The sequence below is a fragment of the Nerophis lumbriciformis genome, linkage group LG34 (genome assembly GCF_033978685.3).
Source record: "Nerophis lumbriciformis linkage group LG34, RoL_Nlum_v2.1, whole genome shotgun sequence".
NCBI classification, from domain to species: domain Eukaryota; kingdom Metazoa; phylum Chordata; class Actinopteri; order Syngnathiformes; family Syngnathidae; genus Nerophis; species Nerophis lumbriciformis.
Genome location: NC_084581.2, coordinates 6,077,891 through 6,105,595, shown reverse-complemented (window position 1 = coordinate 6,105,595; position 27,705 = coordinate 6,077,891). Strand labels below are relative to the sequence as shown.

The following is a 27,705-nucleotide window of genomic DNA, read 5'->3' as shown; positions in this document are numbered from 1 at the left end:
ATCCTTCATATTTCATCCGTGCTGCAGCAGTTTAGAGATCAAGAAGCTGCATGCACGGTGTGCCAGCAGCTTATGAGCTACACCCTTCAAATTGAAAAAGAAACAGCACGGTAATTTTTTTTCTCTCCCATGATGCATCACAAACTGATGCCGTGAAAAGCGTGCACTGCTACCTCACAAATGTCGTACACGTGTTGGTGAGTGTGCTTCAAATGTGGACGTAAACGAATCGTCAGCATGTTGTCACATTGTGAACAAATTATTATAGAAGGAGTGAATATTAAAGGATGAAAAGTAGTCGGATGATCTCAACTACAACGGCACTTGGTACAGCACATCAAATCTTTCATTGTTAAAATTCTTGCATGAATATTTTTTTAAAGATGTTTTCAAAAATATGGTAGCAAATGTGACTTTCTACATTCCTGCTGACTAATACAGATTAAAAGATGGAGGTAATCACAAAAAAGGAAGTTTTAAAAAGATTTTGAGTGCAAACTTCACTTCAAGTATGATGGTTTTTTTTTTGCTTGTATAAAAAAAAATTTGGAAAAACCTTAAAGGCGATCCTTAGTTTTATGTCATGATTGGCTGCCTCCTGTTGCCGTAACAACCCAGCGGAAGCGGACCAGCAGAGGAAGGTGGTCCGATGAGTGCTGCCGATTGGGCAGACCGCCGACTTTCCACAGCTCCGGCTGGTCAACCAATGACAACTTTCCCAGCAGCTGGAGGCCCCGCCCGCCAGGAAGCGAGACTTTGTAGAAAGCAGACCGAGTATCAGCCAGTTGATTTCCATCTTTGATCAAGACTCCTATAGTCTGCAAGTCATGAGCGTGCACGTACCAGGCGTGTACAGGACGTAGTCCACCATCATGGCGGTGTGTGAGTGACAGGTGGTGATGGCAGGTCTCCTGTCAGGCATCAGACAAGGCTCATAAGAAGAGCGGAGTTTCAAGCCGTGCTCGATCCTCCACCTGAACACGCACACGCATTAACAGCATGAGACAGGATCAACTGAAGATGCAAAATGAAAGTTAAGACCTTTTCAAAGCGTCAGCAACAGCTTTGTTGGCCAGCTCTTCAACCGTCAGCTTCGAGATTTGTTTCACCACTGCACAAATAAAAAGTTCGGGAGTGTTTTCTGTGACCCTCATCGCTCTCGTGGCTTTCTCAAGTCACCTGTGGCGCAGGGGGACGATGATTCAGCAGCAGGACAGGTGCTCTCGTACTGACACTGCTGGTTGATTCCTAAACTGGCCGACCAGATGGGAGCATTGAGGTGCCGCTGACCACTCGAGTACTCCTGACCCGACACCTACATATGCACACACACACAATCTGATTACAAATGGAATACATCTATCGTTACACTTCGAGTAGAATACTGTGTACTTGAGTACCTGAGTGTGTGTATTGTCAAATCCATTACTCTTTTTGTACACACGGGCTGGGCAATAGTTTAAACATCAGCTGTTACCAAAATGACCTCGATCAAACATGGCGGAAATGTCTGTTAGAAGATACTGTAGCAGTAAACCGTAATAACAGTAATCCTGCCCTGAATGGGGTCTCGCAGGCAGGTACACAATGTCTATTGGTCCCGAATGGGAGAAAAAACACACAGACTAATTCATCCATCCATTTTCTAGCGCCTGTCCCTTTCAATCAGGAAAAAAATACATTTTATATTCAAATATTTTTGAATCAGACTTTGTGTTTCTGTATTTGCTCTGATTCATCTGATTCAACTCCTCTGATGTAACATGTACTACACAACTCTGCAGACACTTTGTGTTCAAATAATTTTTGAGTTTGTGGATAAAAACATTTTGTTATTTGTTTGTACACATCATGTTACAGTACTTCAAATTCAAACAGCACTTTATTGTATTTTCATTAAATTTGAGTTTTAAAAAACTTCACAATCTGGGTGACTGCTTGCCTTTTCCCAAACCACTAGTGAGAGGCACTGATGTATGCAAGTAATCAAAGAATACAAATAATAATTTCCCATTTGAAAGTGTTGTTTAGTAAAAGTTAACTTCATAAAAGTCATATAGTATTCAGTACACCCCTTGTCTACTGCAGAACAAAGTTTGTGATGACAAGCAAAATAAAACTCGAGAGGAAAAAAATCGGAAAAATAAAGTTTGCTCACCAAAATGTACCGAAAAAGAAGCAGATTGTGACCCTAAATCCAAGGTACGGGCCGCAGCGTGGGTTACCTGCACCGTTGCACCTCTGGTAAACACAAGTATATATATGAACAAAATGACAGCTGTTGGCATATATTACCTCCGTCAAACATGGCGGAAATGTGTGTTTAAAGCTGCTGCAGTAATAAAGAGTAGGGTTGCAACGGTACTCGGTATAATCCGGCATGGAACAATCAGACTTTATTTTAAAAATTAAAAATCTGGATATTAATCGAGATTGAACGATATGAAAAATGTATCGTGATAATTTTTTGGGCCATATCGCCCAGCCCTATTGTACACTGACTAAAATGACGATCACAATATTCAACTTCCCGCTCCTTTGGCCACGTAGCCACGATAGTGAGCGTCCATCACTGCACATTCACAATTTTAAGTGTTTTGAGCGCAACATCTGGGTACAGACAGTACTGCATTCTGTCGTACTACTCACTGTGAACGCACTTGGGCTCTCAAAAGTGGCAATCGACCAATTATTGGCCAGGGCAAATGAAGGCATTTTGACCCATATCAGCATCAGGCTTTTTTTTTTTTTTTTTATAAATCAGACGCTCTATAAGAAATCAATTCCAAGCTCCCAACACATTGATGTGTATTGTCTAAGATAAAAACAACTTTGACAAAGTTGCAAACCTGAAAACATGTTAAAAAACATATGCTTAAAGGCATTTAAACTCGGTTTATTTATTAATTTATGAACCAATATTTTACTTTTAATGACCATGAACATCGGCCTCTTTGACTACTAATAATAATCGCAATAGGCCTTGCAAAAAACATCAATTGATGACGACTCAACAATTAAGGCCTGATTTTCTAAATGGTTGCGTGTACTAAAACATGTGCAAAGCTGATCTACTAAACGTGTGCAACCTGGATTGTATCTGTTAATTGAGCAGAATAAGGAGTGCAATCCATTTTGCCTCTTTGTCTTCTTTAATATGCAAAATATATGCTGATCATCAAAATGCCCACAATACTGGGAGGAGAAGATACAAATATATAATAAACAGCAACCGCAATGTGATTTATCAACACTCATCACAGTTTTGGGTGCTCTGTTTTGCGTTTTATTTAGCACATGTGAAAAGGACGTGCCACAGACGCACACGGCTGTGAGAAAGGATCATTGCTCGCGCTGCAAAGACACATGATGGACGCTGTCCCACGTGTGTTTTTCAACATATGAGACATATTGTCTATTCAGCAAGTTCATTTTATAATTTTATAGCCGCTAAATGACTTAAAGGGCTAATTGAAATGAATTCAATTGATGCGTTTTGTGTCTGTTTGTGTTTTTGTTAATGTTGTTTAATTTACCTAAAATACATATTACTATAATATATCTTCCACATGAAAAAAAGAAGCCTTTCCATTATGCATTTGTTTGCGTTTCAGTCATTCCAGATGCACGAATGTGCTGGTGATGCGATCCACAGCCTTGCGCACAGAATTAAATGTTAGTATGCATATATTTCTGTTGTCTGGATTGCATTTCAGAAAAAGTGTTAGAGGTTATAAATGTAAGCTGCTGGTTCAACACATACCACACAGGTAGGAGCATGACAACATGAATGTGCAGAAAGTGATCAAGTGTCTCAGTGGTAAAAGTCCCTTATGTACGCAAAAGCCTCATTTAAATAACACCTTTACAATTGGATACACAGTCTTAGTAGATCACACGCAACACACCCACTAATAGTACACGCTATTTTATTGTTTGCACACTCTGTCTAGCGTGTGATATTTGATATTAATAAATTAAGACCTAAGAGTACAATAGTGCACCAATTGATTGATAGGCAGTCAATGACAATTACCTACAACTAGATTGCCCCCTGCTGGCCGTTTGAATGAATGTAAGAAATTAGAAAACAGTCTTACAACTTGTTCTATTTTGACATTTTTGACATGTTTTACGACTCATAAAGATATTTTAGAAGGTGTGTCCCTTTATGGACACATAATTGTGTACTATTATTGTTACTTGGAAAAGTACTGTATTTAAGTGCAATCATGAGGTGCAGTATTATCTATTAACCAATCAGCACAATGATAGCGTCAGCTGACTTTTGTCTACGCAAAACCAACTTTTCTTACCTATCGGTAGATGTTTTTTTGTATTTGGGATCTGCATAAGTCCCAAAAATTTGAAATCAAACCATGGCGGTATTGCAGAGATAATAAAACAATATTGTCCTCCATCATACTTCTGCTAAACAAGCCATCTGGAATTTGCACAACCTGTGACATTTTTCCCACCGGTGCAATCAGCGGAATATCCATACATGGTAGAAATTTACCTGAGGATCTGCAGTTTTTAATATACGTATGAGCGATTGTAGTCCGCACGATAACATGCCCAAGGTACCACCTGAAGAACGAAAATGCTATGTTATTGGTTACATTACCAACACGGGTGATTACTTACAATCTGCAGAACTAAAAAAATGCCTGCCTGACTTTTTCCTTTTGTGCCTACAACTGGGAATAAGTATGTATTTGTGTGTGCCAACCACTTCAAAGAGTTCTGCTTCACATGAGGCAATGTAAGGATGGATTTTTCCAAAAGCTACTTTTAATGACTGAGTCGGTGCCTTCTATTAATGGAAATGGAGGAGATGATGAAATGGTAAATAATAAGAGTAGATTGGCAATGTTTAAATATCATCTAGATTTGTAGTGTAGCTTAGCTTTCTAATGTAGCACAACAGAGTCACCAACCTCCGAAAATATAAAAAAGGGTTTTCCTAAAAACTAATTTTTATGATAAGACTAATGGGGCGACAGACATAATACCAACCACTGAGATGCATTCATTTCAAGCCTTTCTTCTAAAATGTCTTCCTTGGTTCCTTTTTGCTCCAGGTCTGACTGTGACTCCTACAAACATTGTTGGATGCTAAAATCCGTCACTGTTGCCATTCATGTTGCAGCTCAAAAGTAGAATATACTTAGAATAAAATATTTTTCCTTGCGGGAAGCTTCCCTCTCGAACTACAAATATGGCAACCGAGCCCGGGGCTGGACTAATAAAAACGAGGGCCAAAAAAACATCATTATTTATGTAGACCAAAAGGAAGTATTTTAAAAATAAAAAAGCATACCAAGCTGATGGGAAGTCCTCTGTACTCCAAGCAGCCATGGGTCAGGAAGTTAAAGAGCGGACTCCAGGGGGTGCAGTTAAAATCTCCACACAGGACCACTGGATTGCTGGAGCCATCCGGTAGGCGGGACAAGCGGCTGATCTCGGCCAATAGGATGGCCAGCTGAGCCAGTTTGACGTCACCTCGGCGTGGGTTGTACAAGAGGTGAGTGTTGGCCACGCAAAGAAAGTTGGAAGAGTCTGAGGCTCCTGTGGCATGGCTGGGCCGCAGCAGGACGACCAATCCCACGTTGTCGCGGTCTAGGAGGGCGTCGCCGGGCCGGAAGAACTCAACGGGATGGGATGAGAGGAGCGAAAGGCGCGAGGTTTTGAAGACAATGGCGCAACCATCGGGTTTCTGCCCAGTTCGCTTCTTGTACTCACACTGGTAGCCTGAAATACAGAATAGAAGCTACCGGTAATCATTTCACAATAAAAGCACAATGAGTTGACTAAGGCTGCAGCTAACGATTATTTTTCTATCGATTAATCTATAGATTATTTTTTCGATTAATCAGTTAATCTATAGATTAGATTATTTTTCCTTTTACCGATTATTATTTTTTATTTAAAATTAAGATGAAAAAATAAATGTAGGCCAGTTTTTTCAAAAGGCATGACTTTTATTTACAAAAAAAAGTATGGCCATTCAGTAAACATTGACAACAACATGACAAAATATTCTGTAACAATGTAAACATTTAAAACTTTTAACATTTAACAAAATTAAAAGTAGCTTATTTGCTTTTTAATGTGCAAATATAAAAGTAAACATCCTGTGCAAATCTTAATATTCTGCAATAGTATAAGCATTTCAAAAGTAAAAGTATTGCTTATTTTGCTTTAAAATGTGCAAAAATAAAGATAAACATCCAATACAAAAAAAGTGCAAAACGAAATTTTCTGTAACATTGTAAACATTTCAACAAAAGTAAAAGTATTGCTTATTTTGCTTAATAACACAACAATGATAGTATGATTAAAGTGAAAGTTAATTGTTCGTTTGTACATAGTATATGTAACTCTTAATGTTGTAAAAGGTATTTGCACAACTAATTAACGTTAGCGTTAAAGAAGAGCGCGTCTTTGTAAACACTGAACAGGCACGCCAAACGCGCCTCTCAGAGCGAAAGTGTTTTAGTTTATGAATTTACAACGCAGATACAAATGACACACTCATGTTTTTGTGTAATGATGACAACGTATACTCACGCGGACGATTGACTAGTTGATGGTGATGGCAAGAACGCTGTCGGGTGTTTTCTTTTCAAATGTTCGTTCATAGCCGTTGTGCTGCTATGATAGGCCATTTCCGCTCGACACAGTGTGCATACAACAACTGTCAAGTGTTTTGCTTTTTTCGCTGTGCTTATCCCACACTTGAAGGGATGTACCAATGCTGAATGTGGCTTCTGGATTTCACTCAAAAGACCAGACCGTAGTTACTTTTTCCTTTTATTTTCCTTCAGTTTGCAACAGTTTTTCCAACGAAGAAACAGCTTATTTTTTCTTCTTTAGTCTTTTTAGCAGTGTTAGTAGACTTTAGTTTCTTTAGCTGTCATTAGCTGTCTTTAGTAGCCTTTAGTAGCCTTTAGCTTCTTTAGTAGGTGAAAAACCTTTAAGGACAAAACACCACAAGATTAACATGCTGTAAAAAAATCAATCAATTATCAATCCCATAATTTACAATTATTAATTAGGCTATCAAACTCTTAACCATTAAACAGGTGCAAGAAAATGGACACATCTTTTCCCTTTAAGTTAAAACAGATTTTAAATAAATTGTCTCAACATAAATGCACCAAGATACATATAAAATACATTTAAACCCAGAAACACAATAGATAAATGCAGCAGAAAACCCAATATGCAAATACATAAATACCTAACCAATTAACCACCTATTTAGATACATATTTAAAATCCATATTCAATATAGATATATTATTAATTTAGCAGTGAAACACTCAATCTTAAACGCTGTCTACTAGTAGAAAAATGCCCCTTTTTCTATGCCTTCACCAGCAGCCAATGATCCAACACAGTTAAATCCAACACTTTAAGTTGAGCGACTTCACCCTCCTGATGAAGCAAACTGCTCCAACATTTATCAAACTAAGCAAAGAATATCAACACTTCCTTACTAAACAACATTTACACAAAACACCGCGTGTATTTAGCCTCCAGACTAAGTACGCTACATGCACACAACCCCCCCCCCCCCCATCTCACCAGCGCAACAGGTGCGCCACACCCACAAAGAGAACTAAAGTGCAATATTTCGGCTGTCCGTTCAGCTTTTGGTACACTTTTGGCACAACTCTGGGTTATCTGTAATGAACTAAACCTTTCTCCACTCTGCGCTGGCGTCTTTTGTCCTCCTTGATTTGACACAGCTGTCTAATTACCGGGCTCGCGCACCAGCAGATGAGACGGGAGCCGCGTTATACCTGCGCGTGAACTGATCGGCTCTGATCATATAAGCCGACTGGCCGAAATAATGCCGAATTATATACATTTCCTGGGGTTGCCTAGGTGAATAGGGATGCGGATGTGCTCTAAGATAAAATATAATTGTATTAAGTGGGGTTTGGCTGGTTGCTAAGCAGCCACGGTTGCGAGCTCGCGCGTCAGCTGACGAGACAGCTGATCGCCGCTACAACATTATTAGGCCGTTTATTGAAATATTCCCACACTTTTGGCGTGCTTTTTTTCCCCTCGCTCGCACCGCTCGCATCGTCTGCTTTGCGCTCCGCCATGACGGTAGTGTGACGTAAATATGCGACGCGTCGACACACAAAAATGGCGTCGACGTATTTACGTAACCGATGATGTCGACTATGTCGACGTGTCGTTTCAGCCTTAGAGTTGATCACACAGGTCTACCTCGGGCTTCTAGAGCAGGTCTGATATGGTTTTCAAAGTGGTCCCCTTGGACCTCTTGAAGGCACAGCACCTGAGAGAAAAAGGACAGGAGGTCAGAGGTCGTATGTGGAAGATAACCACTGCCGTGAGTTGGCTCACATCAGCGTCGTATTTCTGGATCTCTGCAAGCAGGTTTTGCAGGCGGTATGTCCAGTCCAGGAGGTGAGGAGGACAGTGCTGGTACAGGTAGGCGTTGTCCTGGAGCAGCTCCTGGGACAGGATGTTGTAGGACATCACTGAGAAGTCAAGCACCCTGCTGCCTCTTGGTGGCAAGACTTTGGTACGGCAGGCTGGTGACGCCTCCCATCCTCTGTGGAGGCCTAAAAGACGAGTTTAAAAATATGTGACAATGAAGTAATAACAGTCTAGTAGTCATCGTATGTGGAAAACATGCTGACCTTCCATTTGAGCTTGTCGAGGTGGAGGAGGCTTCCAAGCTGCTTCGTGCAGCTTTGAGGATGTCCCAAGTTGAGGCCAGGTTTCATCACTCCTCTGGTCTCCTAGCACCTCCTCTGCTGCTGTTCCATACCCGCCATTAGAACATATTTTGTCAGCTTTGGACCAGGCGCTTTGAGCCTTTGCAAGCCCGCCGCCATCTTTAACTCTACTTTCACTTTTAGTTTTTGCAACGTATTTGCTCTTACTGCCTTCTCCTCGCCCAATTGCATCACTTATGCGAGAGTTCGACTGAGGCTGTGCATCTTTATGACAATGATTATGGTGCTCCCTCCTGCTGCCTCCATTGTTTGACTTAACCCATCCAGGGGGCTGTGCTCCTTCTCTGTTTACATCCCCAACTTTGACTGTTTTCTCCTCAGCGCTCCTCCTCCGTTTGTACGGAGGCTCATGGCCTCCGCGATCCATTAAGAGGCCAAAACAGGTGGAAAACCAACTCTTTGGCCTTGTGGAGATAACGTGACGGGGGGCAGTAGGTAGGGAGGGAGGGAGCAAATTAGATCCCTGAAACCATGGAGGAAGAGTGGGGGTGAACCAGGAATGTGACCAGGGGTAGGAGATGCTGCTCTTCCTCTTGGAGCTCAGCCTGGATGCAATGATGTGCTGGGGGAGAAGGGAGGCGCTGAAGCAGCTCAACTTGCGGATAAACATGAGGCAGCTGGAATAGGAAGAACAACATTTTATTGTCCTGACATGGAAAAACACAAGCATCAGTTTGGACATGCAGTCAAAGTTCGATATGGTGCGGTCCCATATAACGGGATGTTGTATACAACGCGATCGTGCCTTGGACCACGAGTTTTCGCCCGTTTACATTGCACCTTTTCACCAACAAAGTCAATTGTGTTGTTTTTCACCAAATTATCACGTATTTACAATCGTACACAGTAAATCTTTATGAAAGTCGCCAAAAAGACAAAATTTAAGACAAAAATAAATAAAAATGACAAAATATCGACCATCCATCCATTTTCCTCTGCTTATCCGAGGTTGGGTCGTGGGGGCCGCAGCCTAAGCAGAGAAGCCCAGACTTTCCTCTCCCCAGCCACTTCGTCCAACCCCTCTCGGGGGATCCTGAGGTGTTCCCAGGCCAGCCGGGAGACATAGTCTTCCCAACGTGTCCTGGGTCTTCCCTGTGGCCTCCTACCGGTCGGACATGCCCTAACACTATATCGGTGACGACTCGGACGCCCCTAGGGAGGCGTCTGAGTGGCATCCTAACCAGATGCCCGAACCACCTCATGTGGCTCCTCTCAATGTGGAGGAGAAGCGGCTTTACTTTATCCTTCTCACCCTATCTCTAAGGGAGAGCCCTGCCACCCGGCGGAGGAAACTCATTTCGGCGGCTTGTACCCGTGATTTTGTCCTTTCAGTCATAACCCAAAGCTCATGACCATAGGTGAGGACGGGACAAAGATCGATCGCTAAATTGAGAGCTTTGCCTTCCGGCTCAGCTCCATCTTCACCCCAACGGATCGATACAGTGTCCGCATTACTGAAGACGCCGCATCGATCCGCCTGTCAATCTCACAAACCACTCTTCCCTCACTCGTGAACAAGACTCCGAGGTACTTGAACTCCTCCACATGGGGCAAGATCTCTTCCCCAACCCGGAGATGGCACTCCACCCTTTTCCGGCAAATATCGACCAAGTGATGTCCAAACCTACGAGTGGATAGTGCCCGCCCCATTCTGTAACGTGACGTTTGGGGATCATATTATTGTATTATTTCCAAAAGAAAAGGGTAAAAATAAGAACTTGTATAAAATGCAATCTCGGGAATAACGCCATCTGTATTTTATTGACCCCAACGACCACGTTATATCAAACTTTTTTTTTTGTCCTGTCCAGTTACCGTATTTTTCGAAGTATAAGTCGCACCGGAGTATAAGTCGCACCTGCCGAAAATGCATAATAAAGAAGGAAAAAAACATATAAGTTGCACTGGAGTATAAGTCGCATTTTTTGGGGAAATGTACCAAGAATAGACATTTGAAAGGCAATTTAAAATAAATAAAGAATAGTGAACAACAGGCTGCATAAATGTACATTATATGAGGCATAAATAACCAACTGAGAACGTGCCTGGTATGTTAACGTAACATATTATGGTAAGAGTCATTCAAATAACTATAACATATAGAACATGCTATACGTTTACCAAACAATCTGTCACTCCTAAACGCTAAATCCAATGAAATCTTATATGTCTAGTCTCTTACGTGAATGAGCTAAATAATATTATTTGATATTTTACGGTAATGTGTTAATAATTTCACACATAAGTCGCTCCTGAGTATAAGTCGCACCCCCGGCCAAACTATGAGAAAAACTGCGACTTATAGTCCGAAAAATACGGTATTTAGGCAAATCATATTGTTGATGGAGATGCCCATATTTGCTGTACAAATTTACTTTACAAAAGACAAGCGTGGGATACTTTTCTTGTTGCCTTATTTGTATTTGACTTTATTAAATGTATTTATATTATTATTTGGTGCAGAGCAGGAGGGGATAGAAAGAGAGAAAAAGGAAGACAGAGGGGGGAATTGTGGGGACAAGAGGGGGATAAGACAGAGAGACGACAACAACAGCAAACACAACAATAACAATAATAATAACAACAGAACAACATCAACAAATAGTATATGTACAAATATGATGTAAAAAGTGATAGCAAAGAAGCAGTTAGTGAAATATATATTAATAATACAGAAATGACAATGAACATTATTACACTTATATTATATCGAACTTTGAGGGTGCTTCCTTACTCGAAAGATGAAAAGCCATACACAATATGTCCTATACTGTATAGCTGTTCTTATTTTGAGTTTACTGTATAGGGAATTCACAGATCAACGTATTTAGTTTACACCCATCCGGCTTGAAGTTTAAAATTATAAGAATATCAGACAAGGGAGTTAAAAATAACACAAGTGTTTCTCAATGGTCTTCCTAATGAATCCTCGCTGTTTTTTCTGGTTCAAAATGTAACGACTCGCAACTCTTTTGTTTTCGTCCTGGCTATCACTCACGTTTCACGGGTAGTTCAGGAGTCATTGTCGCCCCGACAAGTAGACGTTCAAAGTGAATAAGCGTAGTTATGGGGTCCAAAACAAACATTCAAATTTCTCACAACTGTGGTGAAAACATTCAGGCTTGTCCTCGACATTAGACGTCATTGATGGCGTAATCAAGTGTCGCCAAATCCAATGATGCATTTAAGACTAACGGACATTTGTACTGATGTACTGATTCGCGTTATTGTAACAGGTACACACGCTGTACATAAAATAACCGAGTTGTTTTAATGGTTTAACCCTCAATTTGAATACATATACCAATGATTGCTCTTAATTTTATATACGTACAGCTAATTTATTCTACACAAGTAAATCACCTTGGTGTGACTAGCCAAAATTACATCGATTTGAAAGCTCCTGAACGCAGCAAATATGTTGTCACTTCCTCCTACTGGAGTGGGACTTGTAGTTTTTAGTTAAGTAAGCTATTTTTATTAGTTTTATCATTCTAGTACAGTTACAATGTATACAATACTACGCTTTACATTACATATGAAAATGGAGTTACAGCCACCCTTTCCCTGACTGAAAAAGAAAAGGACAATCTCGTTAAAGAAGGGAAATCCAGTTGTACTTACGTGGTAGTAATCCTCGATCCTGCGAGCAAGAAAAGCAGCTGAGTGCACGAAAACAAAATGTCACCTTTTGTGGAGCGACATATTGTTATTATTATGCTTAATTTAAACACAGGCCATGTCGTAGACGTTGATAAAAACGAAATGTTTTAGTACCGATGTTCGGAGAGTTTGGGTGGTCTGCAGTCATCATTGCCTCCTTCACACTGGACCTTATTTGGACTTTTGTCTCTCTGGCGACCCCAAATTCATGAAAATGTTTCCGGAGACAATCGTGTCTTCTGAGGGACAGTGAGCCTATTTTAATGCGACTTAAATTTGATTAATTATCGTGACTTAAAGAGAAAGGGATACATTTGATATTTTAACATTATGCCAACATCACTCAATTAAGTGTGGTGCCAGCAAATAGGAATTAGCATCCTATCCCACAAAATTTTATCACACAACTTTTGCAGTTATGCTGGGATAATGATTATGTTTGTAATACAGTGGACACTTATTATGTCGATCAGTTAATGACAACCACTGCAAACACTTTGCTTTTAAATGGGAACCCCACTTTTGGGATTTCTGCATATAATTTACAATCCTTATGTGAGACAAGAACACACGTCTTTCTCTTTTCTGTGCGTTTTAAATAGTGAAAAATGAGGCGGCTATAATTATAAGTACTGGGGACTGACCTATGTCGCTTATAAAGCCCTCTAAACACCTCCAACAACATTTGATATAATGCTGCAAGTATGTCTATGGACCTTCTCATTCATCCAGGTCATTAATGTATATATTCTCAAATTGCAACTGGACTGTTCAGTTTTTCTGTTCAGTCTCTTATCCACGTAGTTCATACTCATAGACTGAGATTGGTCAGATCTAGTCTTCGATTTAGTCAGACGAGATCTAGTCAGATTGAATCCCCTGAGAAATGTAAGTATCTGTGTACTGTAATAACAGGCATATTTATGAAAACTTAAAATTTACAGGATTTTGGTAATTGTTGGCATTATCGGAACTTCTCTCCTGGGATCATTGATTTCACAGAGCGCACAGCAACAAACACTACTTTCGTCAACAACAAAAGCATCAAGAGCGTGTTCTGTGTTTGCTACCCCCAATAATGGCAGACGTCGTGAGGGACAATGATTACTTTGGGACAATTGATGATTCAGAACCTCATTTATTTTTAGCCTGAATATACGAAGGATGAGCTACACTTTTTTGAAGTTAGGTGCTAAGCAGATCCAACTAAATTGAAACGCTAAATCATTGTCCTACCGTTAGCATTTAAGACAAGTGCTAAATGTTTGTAGAAAACCGTCACTTACAATGTCAGCTTTCACTGGAATGCTGACTGACGGGATGGTTGTATCTTTCAGCACTATACTTGTGCTCCCAGCGAGCTGCTCAATTCAAAATACCCCTTAGGTAAAAAAAAAAAATGCTTCAAACAAACTATCACCATTTTTAGTCTTCCGAGCGATGTCTTTAGGTCTAAGTTGAGAATCAGTATCAGAATCAGAATCAAGTTTATTTGGCCAAGTATACTTGCTAGTGGTGTGGGAAAAAAATCGATTCAAATTCAAATCGCGATTCTCACGTTGTGCGATTCAGAATCGATTCTCTTTTTTTTTTTTTTTTTTTTTTTTTTTAAATCGATTTTATTTTTTTATTTTTATTTTCATTTATTTTATTTTTTTTATTTTTTATTTTTATTTTTTTTAATTAATCAATCCAACAAAACAATACACAGCAATACCATAACAATGCAATCCAATTCCAAAACCAAACCCGACACAGCAACACTCAGAACTGCAATAAACAGAGCAATTGAGAGGAGACACAAACACGACACAGAACAAACCAAAAGTAGTGGAACATAAATGAATATTGTCAACAACAGTATCAATATTAGTTACTATTTCAACGTAGCAGTGATTAAAAATCCCTCATTGACATTATCATTAGACATTTATAGAAAAAAAAAAAAAAAAAATAGTGTCACAGTGGCTTACACTTGCATCGCATCTCATAAACTTGACAACACACTGTGTCCAATATTTTCACAAAGATAAAATAAGTCATATTTTTGGTTCATTTAATAGTTAAAACAAATTTACATTATTGCAATCAGTTGATAAAACATTGTCCTTTACAATTATAAAAGCTTTTTACAAAAATCTACTACTCTGCTTGCATGTCAGCAGATCCTGCTGAAATCCTATGTATTGAATGAATAGAGAATCCTTTTGAATCGGGGACATATCGTTTTTGAATCCAATCGTGACCCCAAGAATCGATATTGAATCGAATCGTGGGACACCCAAAGATTCGCAGCCCTAATACTTGCATATTCACTTTTGTACAAGGAATTTGTCTTTGGCAGTTGTTAGCTCTCTAAACATACAACAAATCGAAAAGTATACATTCACTGAGCAAGCAAGTACTCTAGGTGCATACTTTACAGCAAGACATATACTAGTCACCTATCAACATTATATACAAGTAAGACTTTACCAAATTTAGTGCAAAGTACAAATATATACATAAGAGAAATATATAGTGACAAAAAAATGTCAAAAAAAAAAAGCCAGGTGCATGGTCTGTAATGTGCGATAAGCTTGTGATGTGCAGTAAGTGTGTAATATGCAGGATGCATGAGTGATAAAGTCAGTAGTGTCAGTAAAGTCAGGCTGTGCTTGGGAACAGTATCCACTGATTTAGTCACTCCGGAGTTTTAGTTACTAACATGCGGAATTTTAAAGGTGAACAACTTCTCGGCTTATGGCTACAACCTTCTACTATAAAGTTAAAGTACCAATGATTGTCACACACACACCAGGTGTGGCGAAATTATTCTCTGCATTTGACCCTTCACCCTTGTTCACCCCCTGGGAGGTGAGGGGACCAGTGGGCAGCAGCGGTGGCCGCGCCCGGGAATCATTTTGGTGATTTAACCCCCAATTCCAATCCTTGATGCGGAGTGCCAAGCAGGGAGGTAATAGGTCCCATTTCTATACATGTGTGAGACATGATTTATGTTCTAGAATTTACCTGCACAAATTCAGAGGTGATTCTGTAGCAGCTCAATAGCTAGCTTCTCGCTAGTGGCCGCTGTGTGAGTGTCTCTGTGAGAAAGGCGCTGTGTTGCTACGCCAGAAAAGTAGTTCCTTGGCATTAGCACATACAATAATAATGCATACTTGCCAACCTTGAGACCTCCGATTTCGGGAGGTGGGGGGCGTGGTTAAGAGGGGAGGAGTATATTGACAGCTAGAATTCACCAAGTCAAGTATTTCATACATACATATATATATATATATATACATACATACACATATACATATATATATATATATCTACATTCTGAAAATATGCAAACAAAACTGTGTTTAGATAATTGATACTTCAAACTTGCATAAATAAATCTTAAGGAATATAACATAACTTGGCTTCTGAGAGCTTCAAAATGTAATGAATAAAATGCTAAAGTTGTTGATAAACAAGCAATTATATTAATAATTAAATATGGTCATTTTAAATGAATTATGATCATTTAAAATTTATTATTTCCAATATGTTTATTTTAATGTATAATTTTATGGCTGGATGTAATAAGGAGTCAGAAAAAATACAAATAAAAATACAATCAATTTTGATGTTTTTAGCAAAATATAGTAAAAATGTATTTAGTTTTTAAAAAAAAAATTAATATATTTATTTTTAGGTAAGATAAACATAATACAATGTATCTTTAGTCTGGATGATTTAGTTCTTGTCACCCTGTTGTCCTCCCGTCATAAAAAAAAGGCTGTCCTCACTCAGGTCGCATGGAGCTGGAGGGGGCGTGGCCTCCAGCTCCGGCTGAAAATCGGGAGATTTTCGGGAGAATATTTGTCCCGGTAGGTTTTTGGGAGAGGCGCTGAATTTCGGGAGTCTCACGGAAAATTCGGGAGGGTTGGCAAGTATGATAATGTCACTGTAACTTGGTTAATATGCAGGCCATGACATGTAAATGGAGTATTGTTAGCAGTTTTTTAGAGGGCTTTTTAGGTGGAATAGTTTACTTCCTGTCAGAGTTTGTAGGTGACAAACCCCAAGATGCAGAGAAGGCGGAAGGCATTGTACGAGAAAACATGATTTAATTAAACACTAAAGCAAAACAACAAACGAAAGGGTAACAAAAGGCGCGCACAAGGCGGAGAACAAACTTGGTTATGAACTAAAATAGCACAGAGGCTAACTTTGGATAAGAAACAAAAACACTTACTGTGACACGAAGGAACTAGGACCTGAGCAGAGTGAAACAAAAGTAGACAGAGCTACAACGACAAGTGTTAAGACAGGTAGTAATGACAATGACAATAATCCAGCAGTGACTGGAGGGTAGGGCAGGTATAAATAGCAGCTGGCTGATTGACACCAGGTGTGGCCAGGTGCCAATCAGCCACAGCTGAGGGGACACAGCACTCAGGGAGACAAACAGGAAACAGAACCAAAACAAGAGCGCTGACAGGAAATACTACACACACACAGAGGAAAAACTAACACAACCAAACTGTCAGGGGAAAGCCTGACACTTCCTATGACCTGCATTGTTAGCTACCTCTTGCTAGCAGTTTTTCACTATTTAGAATGCAAAGAAAACAGAAAGACGTATGTTCTTGTCTCACATAAGGATTGTAAATGATGGGAAAAATTCCCCCAAAAAGTGCAGTTTACCTTTAAAGAAACAATAATGTGGATTTTTGATGGACACTGTCAGAGGTAACCAACATTGTATTACGGTTATCAGATGATAAAGCATGCAATGTAATTTACACGTGGTATTCCAAATGTATTCAATGTAAATATTTTGCATACCACTCTTAGAAACAGGATTACAAAATGATTGCACCAAATGTATTCTTTCAATTTTTAATCACAATTTCTACATGATGAATGTGTGTAGACATATATATATATATATATATATATATATATATATATATATATATATATATATATATATATATATATATATATATATATATGGTAAATGGTAAATGGGTTATACTTGTATAGCGCTTTTCTACTTTTTTTAAGGAACTCAAAGCGCTTTGACACTATTTCCACATCCACCCATTCACACACTGATGGCGGGAGCTGCCATGCACGGCGCTAACCAGGCCCATCAGGAGCAAGGGTGAAGTGTCTTGCTCAAGGACTCAACGGACGTGACTAGGATGGTAGATGGTGGGGATGGAACCAGTAACCCTCAGATTGCTGGCACGGCCACTCTCCCAACTTTGCCACACCGTGTATATATATATATATATATATATATATATATATATATATATATATATATATACATAGGGCAGCACGGTGGAAGAGGGGTTAGTGCGTCTGCCTCACAATACGAAGGTCCTGAGTAGTCGTGAGTTCAATCTCGGCCTCGGGATCTTTCTGTGTGGAGTTTGCATGTTCTCCCCGTGACTACGTAAGTGGTTTCCCTCCGGGTACTCCGGCTTCCTCCCACCTCCAAAGACATACACCTGGGGATAGGTTGATTGGCAACACTAAATTGGTCCTAGTGTGTGAATGTGAGTGTGAATGTTGTCTGTCTATCTGTGTTGGCCCTGCGATGAGGTGGCGACTTGTCCAGGGTGTACCCCGCCTTCCGCCCAATTGTAGCTGAGATAGGCTCCAGCGCCCCCGCGACCCCGAAGAGAATAAGCGTTAGAAAATGGATGGATGGATATATATATATATATATATATATATATATATACTGTATGTATATATATATATATATATATATATATATATATACTGTATGTATATATATATATATATATATATATATATATATATATATATATATATATATATATATATATATATATATATATATATATATATATATATGTATATATATATATATATATATGTATATCCCTGAGATGAGCTGGTGACTTGTCCAGGGTGTACTCCACCTTCCGCCCCAATGCAGCTGAGATAGGCTCCAGCACCCCCCGCGACCCCGTAAGGGACAAGCGGTAGAACATGGATGGATATATATACATACTAGAGGGACAAGCGGTAGAAAATGGATGTGTATATATACATATATATATATATATATATATATATATATATATATATATATATATATATATATACACACATACATACACAAACACACTGTTATAATTTTCCTGAGGGAACTCTCCTGAAGGAATCAATAAAGTACTATCTCTCTATTATGGCATCTCCACATGGTTTGGAAATCTGTCTGTCAAACTCAAAACCCAACTTCAAAACCTTATCAAGAGGGCTGGTAAAATAATTGGCATGCAGCCCCTTTGTTCCCTTCGAGAAGTATTCGACAAGAACGCGAGAAAGCAGGGTCTTAAAATTACCCGTGACCCACACCACAAAATTCATAGAGAAATTGTGTTGATTCCAAATGGTAAACGATACAGTACAGCAACACACAAACTCAACAGGTATAGATTTTCCTTTCTCCCACTGTCAATCAAAGTTCTTAACAACAGAAAACTACTGTAATAACCGGAGGCAATAATAAGGAGTGCAATATTGGGATAGTGCAATACGGGGGGAGTGTAATGTGTGATCTCCTAACCAACTGATATACCTGCGCACTGTTCACTGTCGTCACTGTATTGTAGGATGAACTGTTTGTATGTATGTATGTATGTATGTATGTATGTATGTATGTATGTAAAACGCTGTGTCTTGATGTCCAAGACAAATTTGGATACAATAAAGCTAATTGTTATTATTATTATTACACACACACACACACACACACACACACACACACACACACACACACACACACACACACACACACACACACACACACACACACACACACACATATATATGTATGTATACACATACATCATATAGAAATTGTTATTAAAAATTAAACGCATGCATTTGGTGCAATCATTTGGTAATCTTGTATATAAGAGTGGTACACAAAACACACTTTTACAGCATGACAAAGCCGTGTAATGTTAGCTTCACCCAGGAACCTCTTTGGAATAAAAAATGCTCATCCATCTTCGTGGCAGCTGCGTCCTATAGGCGATGGAAATTTCTGTGTAAATACAAACACTTACATGTAACACACCTTTAATACTTCAAGTACAGGATCAAAGTCTGTGTACTTCATGACTTCTGCGTAGACCAGTGGTTCTCAGTTATTTTCTGTCACGCCCCCTCTAGGAGACAAAACATTTCCTCACACCCCCTGAATGGAAATCCTAATAAGAACCTGACAATAAGTATTTATATGCTCATTACCAATAAACTGAAGAGTTACGTACGTATACTTGGTCATATTTCCTGGTTGACCTTGTTGATTAATTTGAGCAGTGCTGCTACCTAGCTGGAGGCTTGTGTATCAATCAAGATTCAAAAAAAGACTACGACTGGAAGTTCCTTACCCCCCCCCCCCCCCCTCCCTGACGGAAGTCAACATAAAATACAAGCTGCTGTATATCAAATACAAAGTAAAACAATTACATTTTGCTTTCTAAAGTTACGTACTACCAGCCCTTTTGTGTCCGGCACACAAACTTTATGTGAATGTGTAGTTGACTAATGCTCAGTAAACATACATATATATATATACTGTATATATATATATATATATATATATATATATATATATATATATATATATATATATATATATATATATATATATATATATATATACATACATATATATGCATGTTTGTGTGAAGTGTATCCTCATGTTTCTTGTGAATAAAAATGGTTCTAATTCTGACATCAAATCAGGTCACACAGGAATGACTTGGCAAGGAGAGAAACTTGATTTGAGTAAACACACACCTCAGCACCACCCAGTCAGAGGAGTCCACCATGAACCTAGAGACGCAGGTAAGAAGCACACAAAGGATTATTACTACACATGCAAAGACAGCAGTGATTATATGTAAAACAGACATAAATCTGAGGTGGCTTGTGTTAAATAGCTTTAGAGATCAATGTACTTGTTAAAGAGAGATGATGTACTTATATACTATATGTACATGAATGAGAACGGTAATACTTCAGTAGTGACACAGTTGTTATACAGTGCATGTAGCATTTTAAATACAAATGAGCATATTAAACATGCAGGGAGTTCTAATTTGACATGTGTTGTATGTAATAATAAGTCACCTTACTGTATATAAAAGTGATGCTCTTATGCAGTTTGATGTGCTCTGATGGACTATTGTGGTTTGGCAATGATAAAATATTATGGTACGGCAATGGTAAGATATTATGGTATGGCAATGATAAGATATTATGGTATGGCAATGGTAATACATTGTTCGGCAATGATAAATAACAAATAGACAACATTTATCACATATAAGAGTTTCACAGCGTCAAATTAACACAACCTGCCAGAACGTGTAAATAATGCGGTCCAACCTGCTTGAACACACACTGACTGGGGCGTGTCGCCATGTGAACACGCCTTACACGCATTTTGTTTTCCATAAAAATACGTCATAACTTACCTTGTCTTTTGTCAAGTAACTGTCATACTTGTGTAAAAATAGAGATCCCTTGCAGGAAATGGTGTTAGTAAGTCAGCAAGTTGTACTTCCAACAAGTGTTGAAATACTATAACTAAATATACACTTAAGTATAGAAGGTATACAAATAAAAAGTAGAACTGTTTTTTAAAAAGTGTTTCTTTTTGTATGTCGCCTTACGTCAGTGCTTATCAGTTATGTTTTGTCATGCCCCCCTTGGTTTTTTTCACAACCCCTTAAATTGAAATACAATTGAGCAATGGTCAATGGTGTTTATTTACAGTATATAGTGCTTTACTATACCTACAGTCCTACACAATACCCAAAGCGTTTGTCACCTTCACCCATTCACCCATTTACACACACATTCACAAACTACCTGAGCTGCTGACATCAGCACCTACATGCCACCCAGCTGAAGACTTGTGTGTTGTCTTCTCACACCCCCTGAAACCTCATCATGCCCACCCCACTATATCAGAAGTACTGGACTAAATTTCCCGTAGTGTGAATGTCAGTGTGAATGTTTGTCTATCTGTGTTGGCTCTGCAATGAGGTAGTGACTTGTACAGGGTGAAATAGGCTCCAGCGCCCCCGCGACCCCAAAAGGGACAGGGGGTAGAAAATGGATGGATGGATGGATGGATGGTCTAATGATGGTTATGCAACTTCAAAGGATATCTATATTTCTTGTATGGGAGCCTATTTTAGCACAACCAATAGGGGGCGACAAACAGGCCTCAAACTCATGGAAAAAATATAGCCCCCCCCCCCCCCCCCCCCCCCCCCCCCCAGTGGTTCTCAATTATTTTCTGTCACGCCCCCTCTAGGAGACAAAACACGTGTATTTTGTGAACACGGACAATGTAACTTTCTGTTTATTTTGGTGCCTCACACAGAGAGCCAATCATACACCTTCTTTGCACTGATTGGTGCTGAGCATTGTAGTACTTCTTGCAACAATTAGCTGCGGAACCAAAACAAAAGGTAACGAATAGCGACGAAGGCTCATTGGAAATGTATCAAAGTCAGTAAAGCTTATTATTTTCTTTAGATAATGCACTCAACTAAAAGTAAAAGCCAGTCCAATATACAAGAATTAAACATTCTCCACAGGACTTCCTGAGGGACACAGTCAATGCCTTCTCCAAGTCCACAAAACACATGTACAATGGTTGGGCAAACTCCCATCCCCCTCCGAGAGTTTAGAGCTGGCGGTACGTCTTGCTGAGAGTTTAGAGCTGATCCACAGTTCCACGACCAGGACGAAAACCACACTGCTCCTCTTAAATCTGAGGTTCGACTATCCGGCATAGCCTCCTCTCCAGTACACCTGAATAGACCTTACTGGGAAGGCTGAGGAGTGTGATCCCACGATAATTGGAACACCGGTTCCCCTTTTTAAATAGAGGAACCACCACCCCAGTCTGCCAATCTAGATGTCCACACAGAGTATTGTCAACCACAGCATCCAGAGCCTTAAGGAATTCCGGGCGGAAACCCTGCCATTGAGGGGCTTCTTAACTACCTCGGCAACCTCAACCCCAGAAATAGTATGTACTTAACACTGTGTAACAAATAGTATGTACTTAACACTGTGTATGGTGGAGTTCCCCACTATACACAGTGTTGACAGTGCACTGCTTCCCCCTCCTGAGGCGGAGGACGGTGGTCTAGAATCGCTTCGAAGTCATCCGGAAGTTGTTTTCCATGGCTTCTACGAACTCCTCCCATGTCCGAGTTTTTGCCTGTGCAACCACCAAAGCCTCACACCGCTTGGCCTGTCGGTACCTGTCCGCTGCCTCCGGAGTCCCATGAGCCAAAAGGACCCGATAGGACTCCTTCTTCAGCTTGACGGCATCCTTCACCGTTGGTGTCCACCAACAGGTTCTGGGATTACCGCCACGGCAGGTACTGACCACCTTGCGGCCACAGATTGGCTGCCTCGACAATAGAGGCATGGACCATGGTCCACTCAGACTCGGTATCCAGGGCCTCCCTCGTAACATGTTTGAAGTTCTCCTGGAGGTGGTAATTGAAAGTCTCTCTGACGGGGGACTCTGCCAGGCGTTCCCAGCAGACCCTCACTATACGTTTGGGCCTGCCAGGTCTGTCCCGGCATCCTCCCCCACCATCAGAACCGTGTGTGTGTGCACCGGATCTATATGGCAGTATATTGGTGATTTCCCTCGAAAATATGGCTTTATCGCAGGTTGTATTGTATTTTCACATGTTGGGCAAACTTCCCTATTCACTTTGGTATGAAATTAAAATGCAGATTCAAACCATTGCAATCGTCGAATACGTGCAGAAACAGCTCTGTAAATTTGATCAGCAAGAGCGCACGGGCACTCTTAATGATACAGCCCACAGTTAGAATAAATGGTAGTAAATAACAGAGGTTTTGCCTTACAATTGTAACTACAACTAAAGTTAGTGTAGTAATTTGGATATTACATTTATTTAGATGCTTTATCTGGGTATTATCTTCGACCCAACTCTCTCGTTTAAATCACACATTAAGAGTGTTACTAAAACGGCCTTCTTTCATCTCCGTAATATCGCTAAAATTCGTTCTATTTTATCCACTAGCGACGCTGAGATCATTATTCATGCGTTCGTTACGTCTCGTCTCGACTACTGTAACGTATTATTTTCGGGTCTCCCTATGTCTAGCATTAAAAGATTACAGTTGGTACAAAATGCGGCTGCTAGACTTTTGACAAGAACAAGAAAGTTTGATCATATTACGCCTATACTGGCTCACCTGCACTGGCTTCCTGTGCACTTAAGATGTGACTTTAAGGTTTTACTACTTACGTATAAAATACTACACGGTCTAGCTCCGTCCTATCTTGTCGATTGCATTGTACCATATGTCCCGGCAAGAAATCTGCGTTCAAAGAACTCCGGCTTATTAGTGATTCCCAGAGCCCAAAAAAAGTCTGCGGGCTATAGAGCGTTTTCTATTCGGGCTCCAGTACTATGGAATGCCCTCCCGGTAACAATTAGAGATGCTACCTCAGTAGAAGCATTTAAGTCCCATCTTAAAACTCATTTGTATACTCTAGCCTTTAAATAGCCCCCCTGTTAGACCAGTTGATCTGCCGTTTCTTTTCTTTTCTCCTCTGCTCCCCTTTTCCTTGAGGGGGGGGGGGCACAGGTCCGGTGGCCATGGATGAAGTGCTGGCTGTCCAGAGTCGGGACCCGGGGTGGACCGCTCGCCTGTGCATCGGCTGGGAACATCTCTGCGCTGCTGACCCGTCTCCGCTCGGGATGGTGTCCTGCTGGCCCCACTATGGACTGGACTCTTACTATTATGTTGGATCCACTATGGACTGGACTCTCACAATATTATGTCAGACCCACTCGACATCCATTGCTTTCGGTCTCCCCTAGAGGGGGGGGTTACCCACATATGCGGTCCTCTCCAAGGTTTCTCATAGTCATTCACATCGACGTCCCACTGGGGTGAGTTTTTCCTTGCCCGTATGTGGGCTTTGTACCGAGGATGTCGTGGCTTGTGCAGCCCTTTGAGACACTTGTGATTTAGGACTATATAAATAAAGATTGATTGATTGATTGATTGATCTATTTCCGTTACATACAGAACAGGCCAAACGTTTGGACACACCTTCTCATTTCAATGGGTTTTCTTTATTTTCATGACTATTTACATTGTAGATTGTCACTGAAGGCATCAAAACTATGAATTAACACATTTGGAGTTATGTACTTAACAAAAAAAGGTGAAATAACTGAAAACATGTTTTATACTCTAGTTTCTTCAAAACAGCCACCCTTTGCTCTGATTACTGCTTTGCACACTCTTGGCATTCTCTCGATGAGCTTCAAGCACACCGGTGAAGTGAAAACCATTTCAGTTGACTACCTTGAATATCATCGAGAGAATGCCAAAAGTGTGCAAAAAAGTAATCAAAGCAAAGGGTGGCTATTTGGAAGAAACTAGAATATAAAACATGTTTTCAGTTATTTCACCTTTTTTTGTTAAGTACATAACTTCATATGTGTTCATTCAAAGTTTTGATGCCTTCAGTGACAATCTATAATGTAAATAGTCATGAAAATAAAAAAAACACATTGAATGAGAAGGTGTGTCCAAACTTTTGGCCTGTACTGTATATGTGTAAAATATATAATATATCACTGCACTAACTTCAAACCTGTGTATATATATATATATGTATATATATATATATATATATATTTGTGTGTGTGTGTGTGTGTGTGTGTGTGTGTGTGTGTGTGTGTGTGTGTGTGTGTGTGTGTGTGTGTGTGAAGTGTATCCTCATATTTCTTGTAAATTAAAATGATTCTAATTTTGACATATAAAAATATACATACACACGCATATTAGATATACACGCATATTGTATAAATAAACATATACACATATAAGTAATTTAGATATCAAATTTGTTTCGATGTATTATCTAATTACGTTACATACATATTTAATATATATATATCACTACACTAACTTCAAATCTTTATAAATAAATACATATTTATATTTATTTATATATATATTTAGATATGTATATATAAATATATATATTTAGATTTACTATATATAATACTAATATATATGTGTGTATATATATATATAAAAAAAATAAATATATAGTTACTTTACATGTCTCTACAAGACTGTAATTGACTGCCATGTTTGTATGAAAGCACAGATCGAGGAGATCGTGTCCACAGCCAAATTCGGTGACCTGATCGAGTTCTCTTACCCCATCGGCTACTCTCACTGGGGTGTGTACCACGAAGACGGTCATGTGATCCACTTTGCAGTCGCAGGTGAGGCTGCGTCATGTGACCTGGGGCTGTCATTTAACCTTTGACCCCTACTCTATAATGACAACTTCCTATGTGTTGCTGCAGAGGAGAGCACCATCATGGGAAACCTTCGCATGTCCCTCCAAAACCTGTTTCCCATCTGCGGTGACCTCCTGCTGGGAGCCACCAAGATACGTTGTGTGCCGCTTGGTGAGGTCAACGTCCCCGCTGGCACTCACATCCTGATCTGCAACAACCGGCACGCCTTCACGCCGTCCTCCACCGAAGACATGAGGCGGCGCAGCGACGCCCTGGTAAATGAAGAGCTCACCTACGATCTCTTTGCCCTCAACTGCGAACACTTTGCCACGTTTGTTCGCTTCGGGAAGGCTGTGTGCAACCAGGTACTTTTTCAACTTTAACCGTGGAAACATCCGCATGACCTTTGACCTCTGATGCACTTCCTTCAGATACCCACCAAGCCCAAAAACGTGGAGAATGAGGCCGCGACAGCCAAATTCCAGGACATTGTGGATTCCAAAGAAAACTAATGAAGACTGCTTCTAGAGACACACACACTCGCACGCACGCACGCACGCATGCACGCACACACACACACACACACACACACACACACACACACACACACACACGGACACAGACAGACAGACACACACACAGTCCAGGAGATGTCGCTCATCTGATGTCGTCATCATCATCATTGACTTGTATTATTATGTACTATATGCTACTAACAGCTGTTCCTAATATTATGAATCTACCTGACTTGTCGTTATTGCTGGTTATGCTTTCATCAACAAAACCTAAAAGAAATACACAGAACAACATTTAGGTGCAGATCCGGATAAAAGCGCAAGTACCGGTAGATGAATTCCTATTTGAGTTTTGCAATAGGTGTCAAGTGTTGCAGTGACTCATCAGATCCAGCAGGTGGAGCTGTGGGGGAAAAAGATTGTTGCATGAGACAGTTCACGCCCACTTTACTATGAGCGTTACTGCCTCCTACAGGACTAGAGTGGAATGTATTTTTTCAACTCAAAGGAGTCAGCAACATATAGTACATTAGGCTTAAGACTCTCTGCGGTTGAGTAAATAAACGCTGGACACTACGTGAGTGTATCTAATGGTGTACAGCTCTGGTAATGGGTACATTCGCACTCACCTGCACAAATGTACTTCAAAATGTAACAATCTAAATAAATATGACTTTATGTTTACTAGGGCATGCATATATAATATGCATTAGTTTGACCATTTAAAATTAATGATAATAAAAAGGAGATGCTTGGAAATGGCATAAAAATGCTCCAAAAACGCAATTCATAGCGTTACTTTTTGGTGTAACCATCATGAGCGTTCTGTTCAGGTATATTTCTTTTATATTTTGATAAATCATCATATTTATGTATTACAACCTTTAAATAGGTATTGATCAATCTTTAAGCTGTGTGTATTTGATTTCAGTTTGCTTTTGACATCTTATTTAAAATTGTAGTTGAAACTTTTACAACCTTGTGTTGCGCTCATGATGGCGTAACCAAACTAGATTTAATTTAATGATCTTATTTTGAATATTTATTCCCTTTATTACATTTAGTATATTTAAATATTCATTTATAAACATTGAATATATTTAAAATATTCATAAAATGCAATTGCCTTCATCTTATAGGGTAATAATTTCGCCACACCTAGTGTGTGTGACAATCATTGGTACTTTAACTTTAATGTTTAGTTACACCAAGTCATGAGCGTAACACTAAGCTTCATCACTTTGACTCGTTTTATGCTTTTTTCTTTTTGGAACATGTACTATACATATAATACAATAAAGTCCCATATAAAAGTATGTTTCTAGCAATAGTTTAATTTTGCCTTTGAAAGTAACACTCCAATGTCCATTA

The 27,705-nt window shown here is 39.7% G+C and overlaps 2 protein-coding genes across 5 annotated transcripts; one reads left to right on the top strand and one right to left on the bottom strand.

Moving 5' to 3' along the window:
- Positions 1–328: 328 nt before the first annotated feature.
- On the bottom strand, positions 329–16,764 carry angel2 (angel homolog 2 (Drosophila)). 3 transcript variants are annotated; one of them, XM_061929188.1, is made up of 9 exons: positions 16,675–16,764; positions 8,685–9,400; positions 8,386–8,606; positions 8,248–8,317; positions 5,324–5,754; positions 1,180–1,315; positions 1,042–1,111; positions 844–974; positions 329–754 (listed from the first exon to the last, which is right to left on the bottom strand). In XM_061929188.1, the coding sequence occupies exons 2-9, from the start codon at positions 9,391–9,393 to the stop codon at positions 582–584; spliced, it is 1,941 nt and encodes a 646-aa protein (XP_061785172.1). In that variant the 5' UTR covers positions 9,394–9,400; positions 16,675–16,764; the 3' UTR covers positions 329–581. The 3 variants fall into 3 exon arrangements, with proteins under 3 accessions (XP_061785172.1, XP_061785173.1, XP_061785171.1); XM_061929189.2 differs by lacking the exon at positions 16,675–16,764 and adding an exon at positions 12,408–12,581; XM_061929187.1 differs by lacking the exon at positions 16,675–16,764 and adding an exon at positions 11,782–11,938.
- Positions 12,006–27,647, top strand: LOC133576171 (phospholipase A and acyltransferase 2-like). 2 transcript variants are annotated; one of them, XM_061929206.1, is made up of 5 exons: positions 12,006–12,019; positions 20,223–20,324; positions 25,676–25,801; positions 25,886–26,184; positions 26,251–27,647. In XM_061929206.1, the coding sequence occupies exons 2-5, from the start codon at positions 20,234–20,236 to the stop codon at positions 26,329–26,331; spliced, it is 597 nt and encodes a 198-aa protein (XP_061785190.1). In that variant the 5' UTR covers positions 12,006–12,019; positions 20,223–20,233; the 3' UTR covers positions 26,332–27,647. The 2 variants fall into 2 exon arrangements, with proteins under 2 accessions (XP_061785190.1, XP_061785191.1); XM_061929207.1 differs by lacking the exon at positions 12,006–12,019 and having other exon boundaries at positions 25,681–25,801.
- The last annotated feature ends 58 nt before the right edge of the window (positions 27,648–27,705 follow it).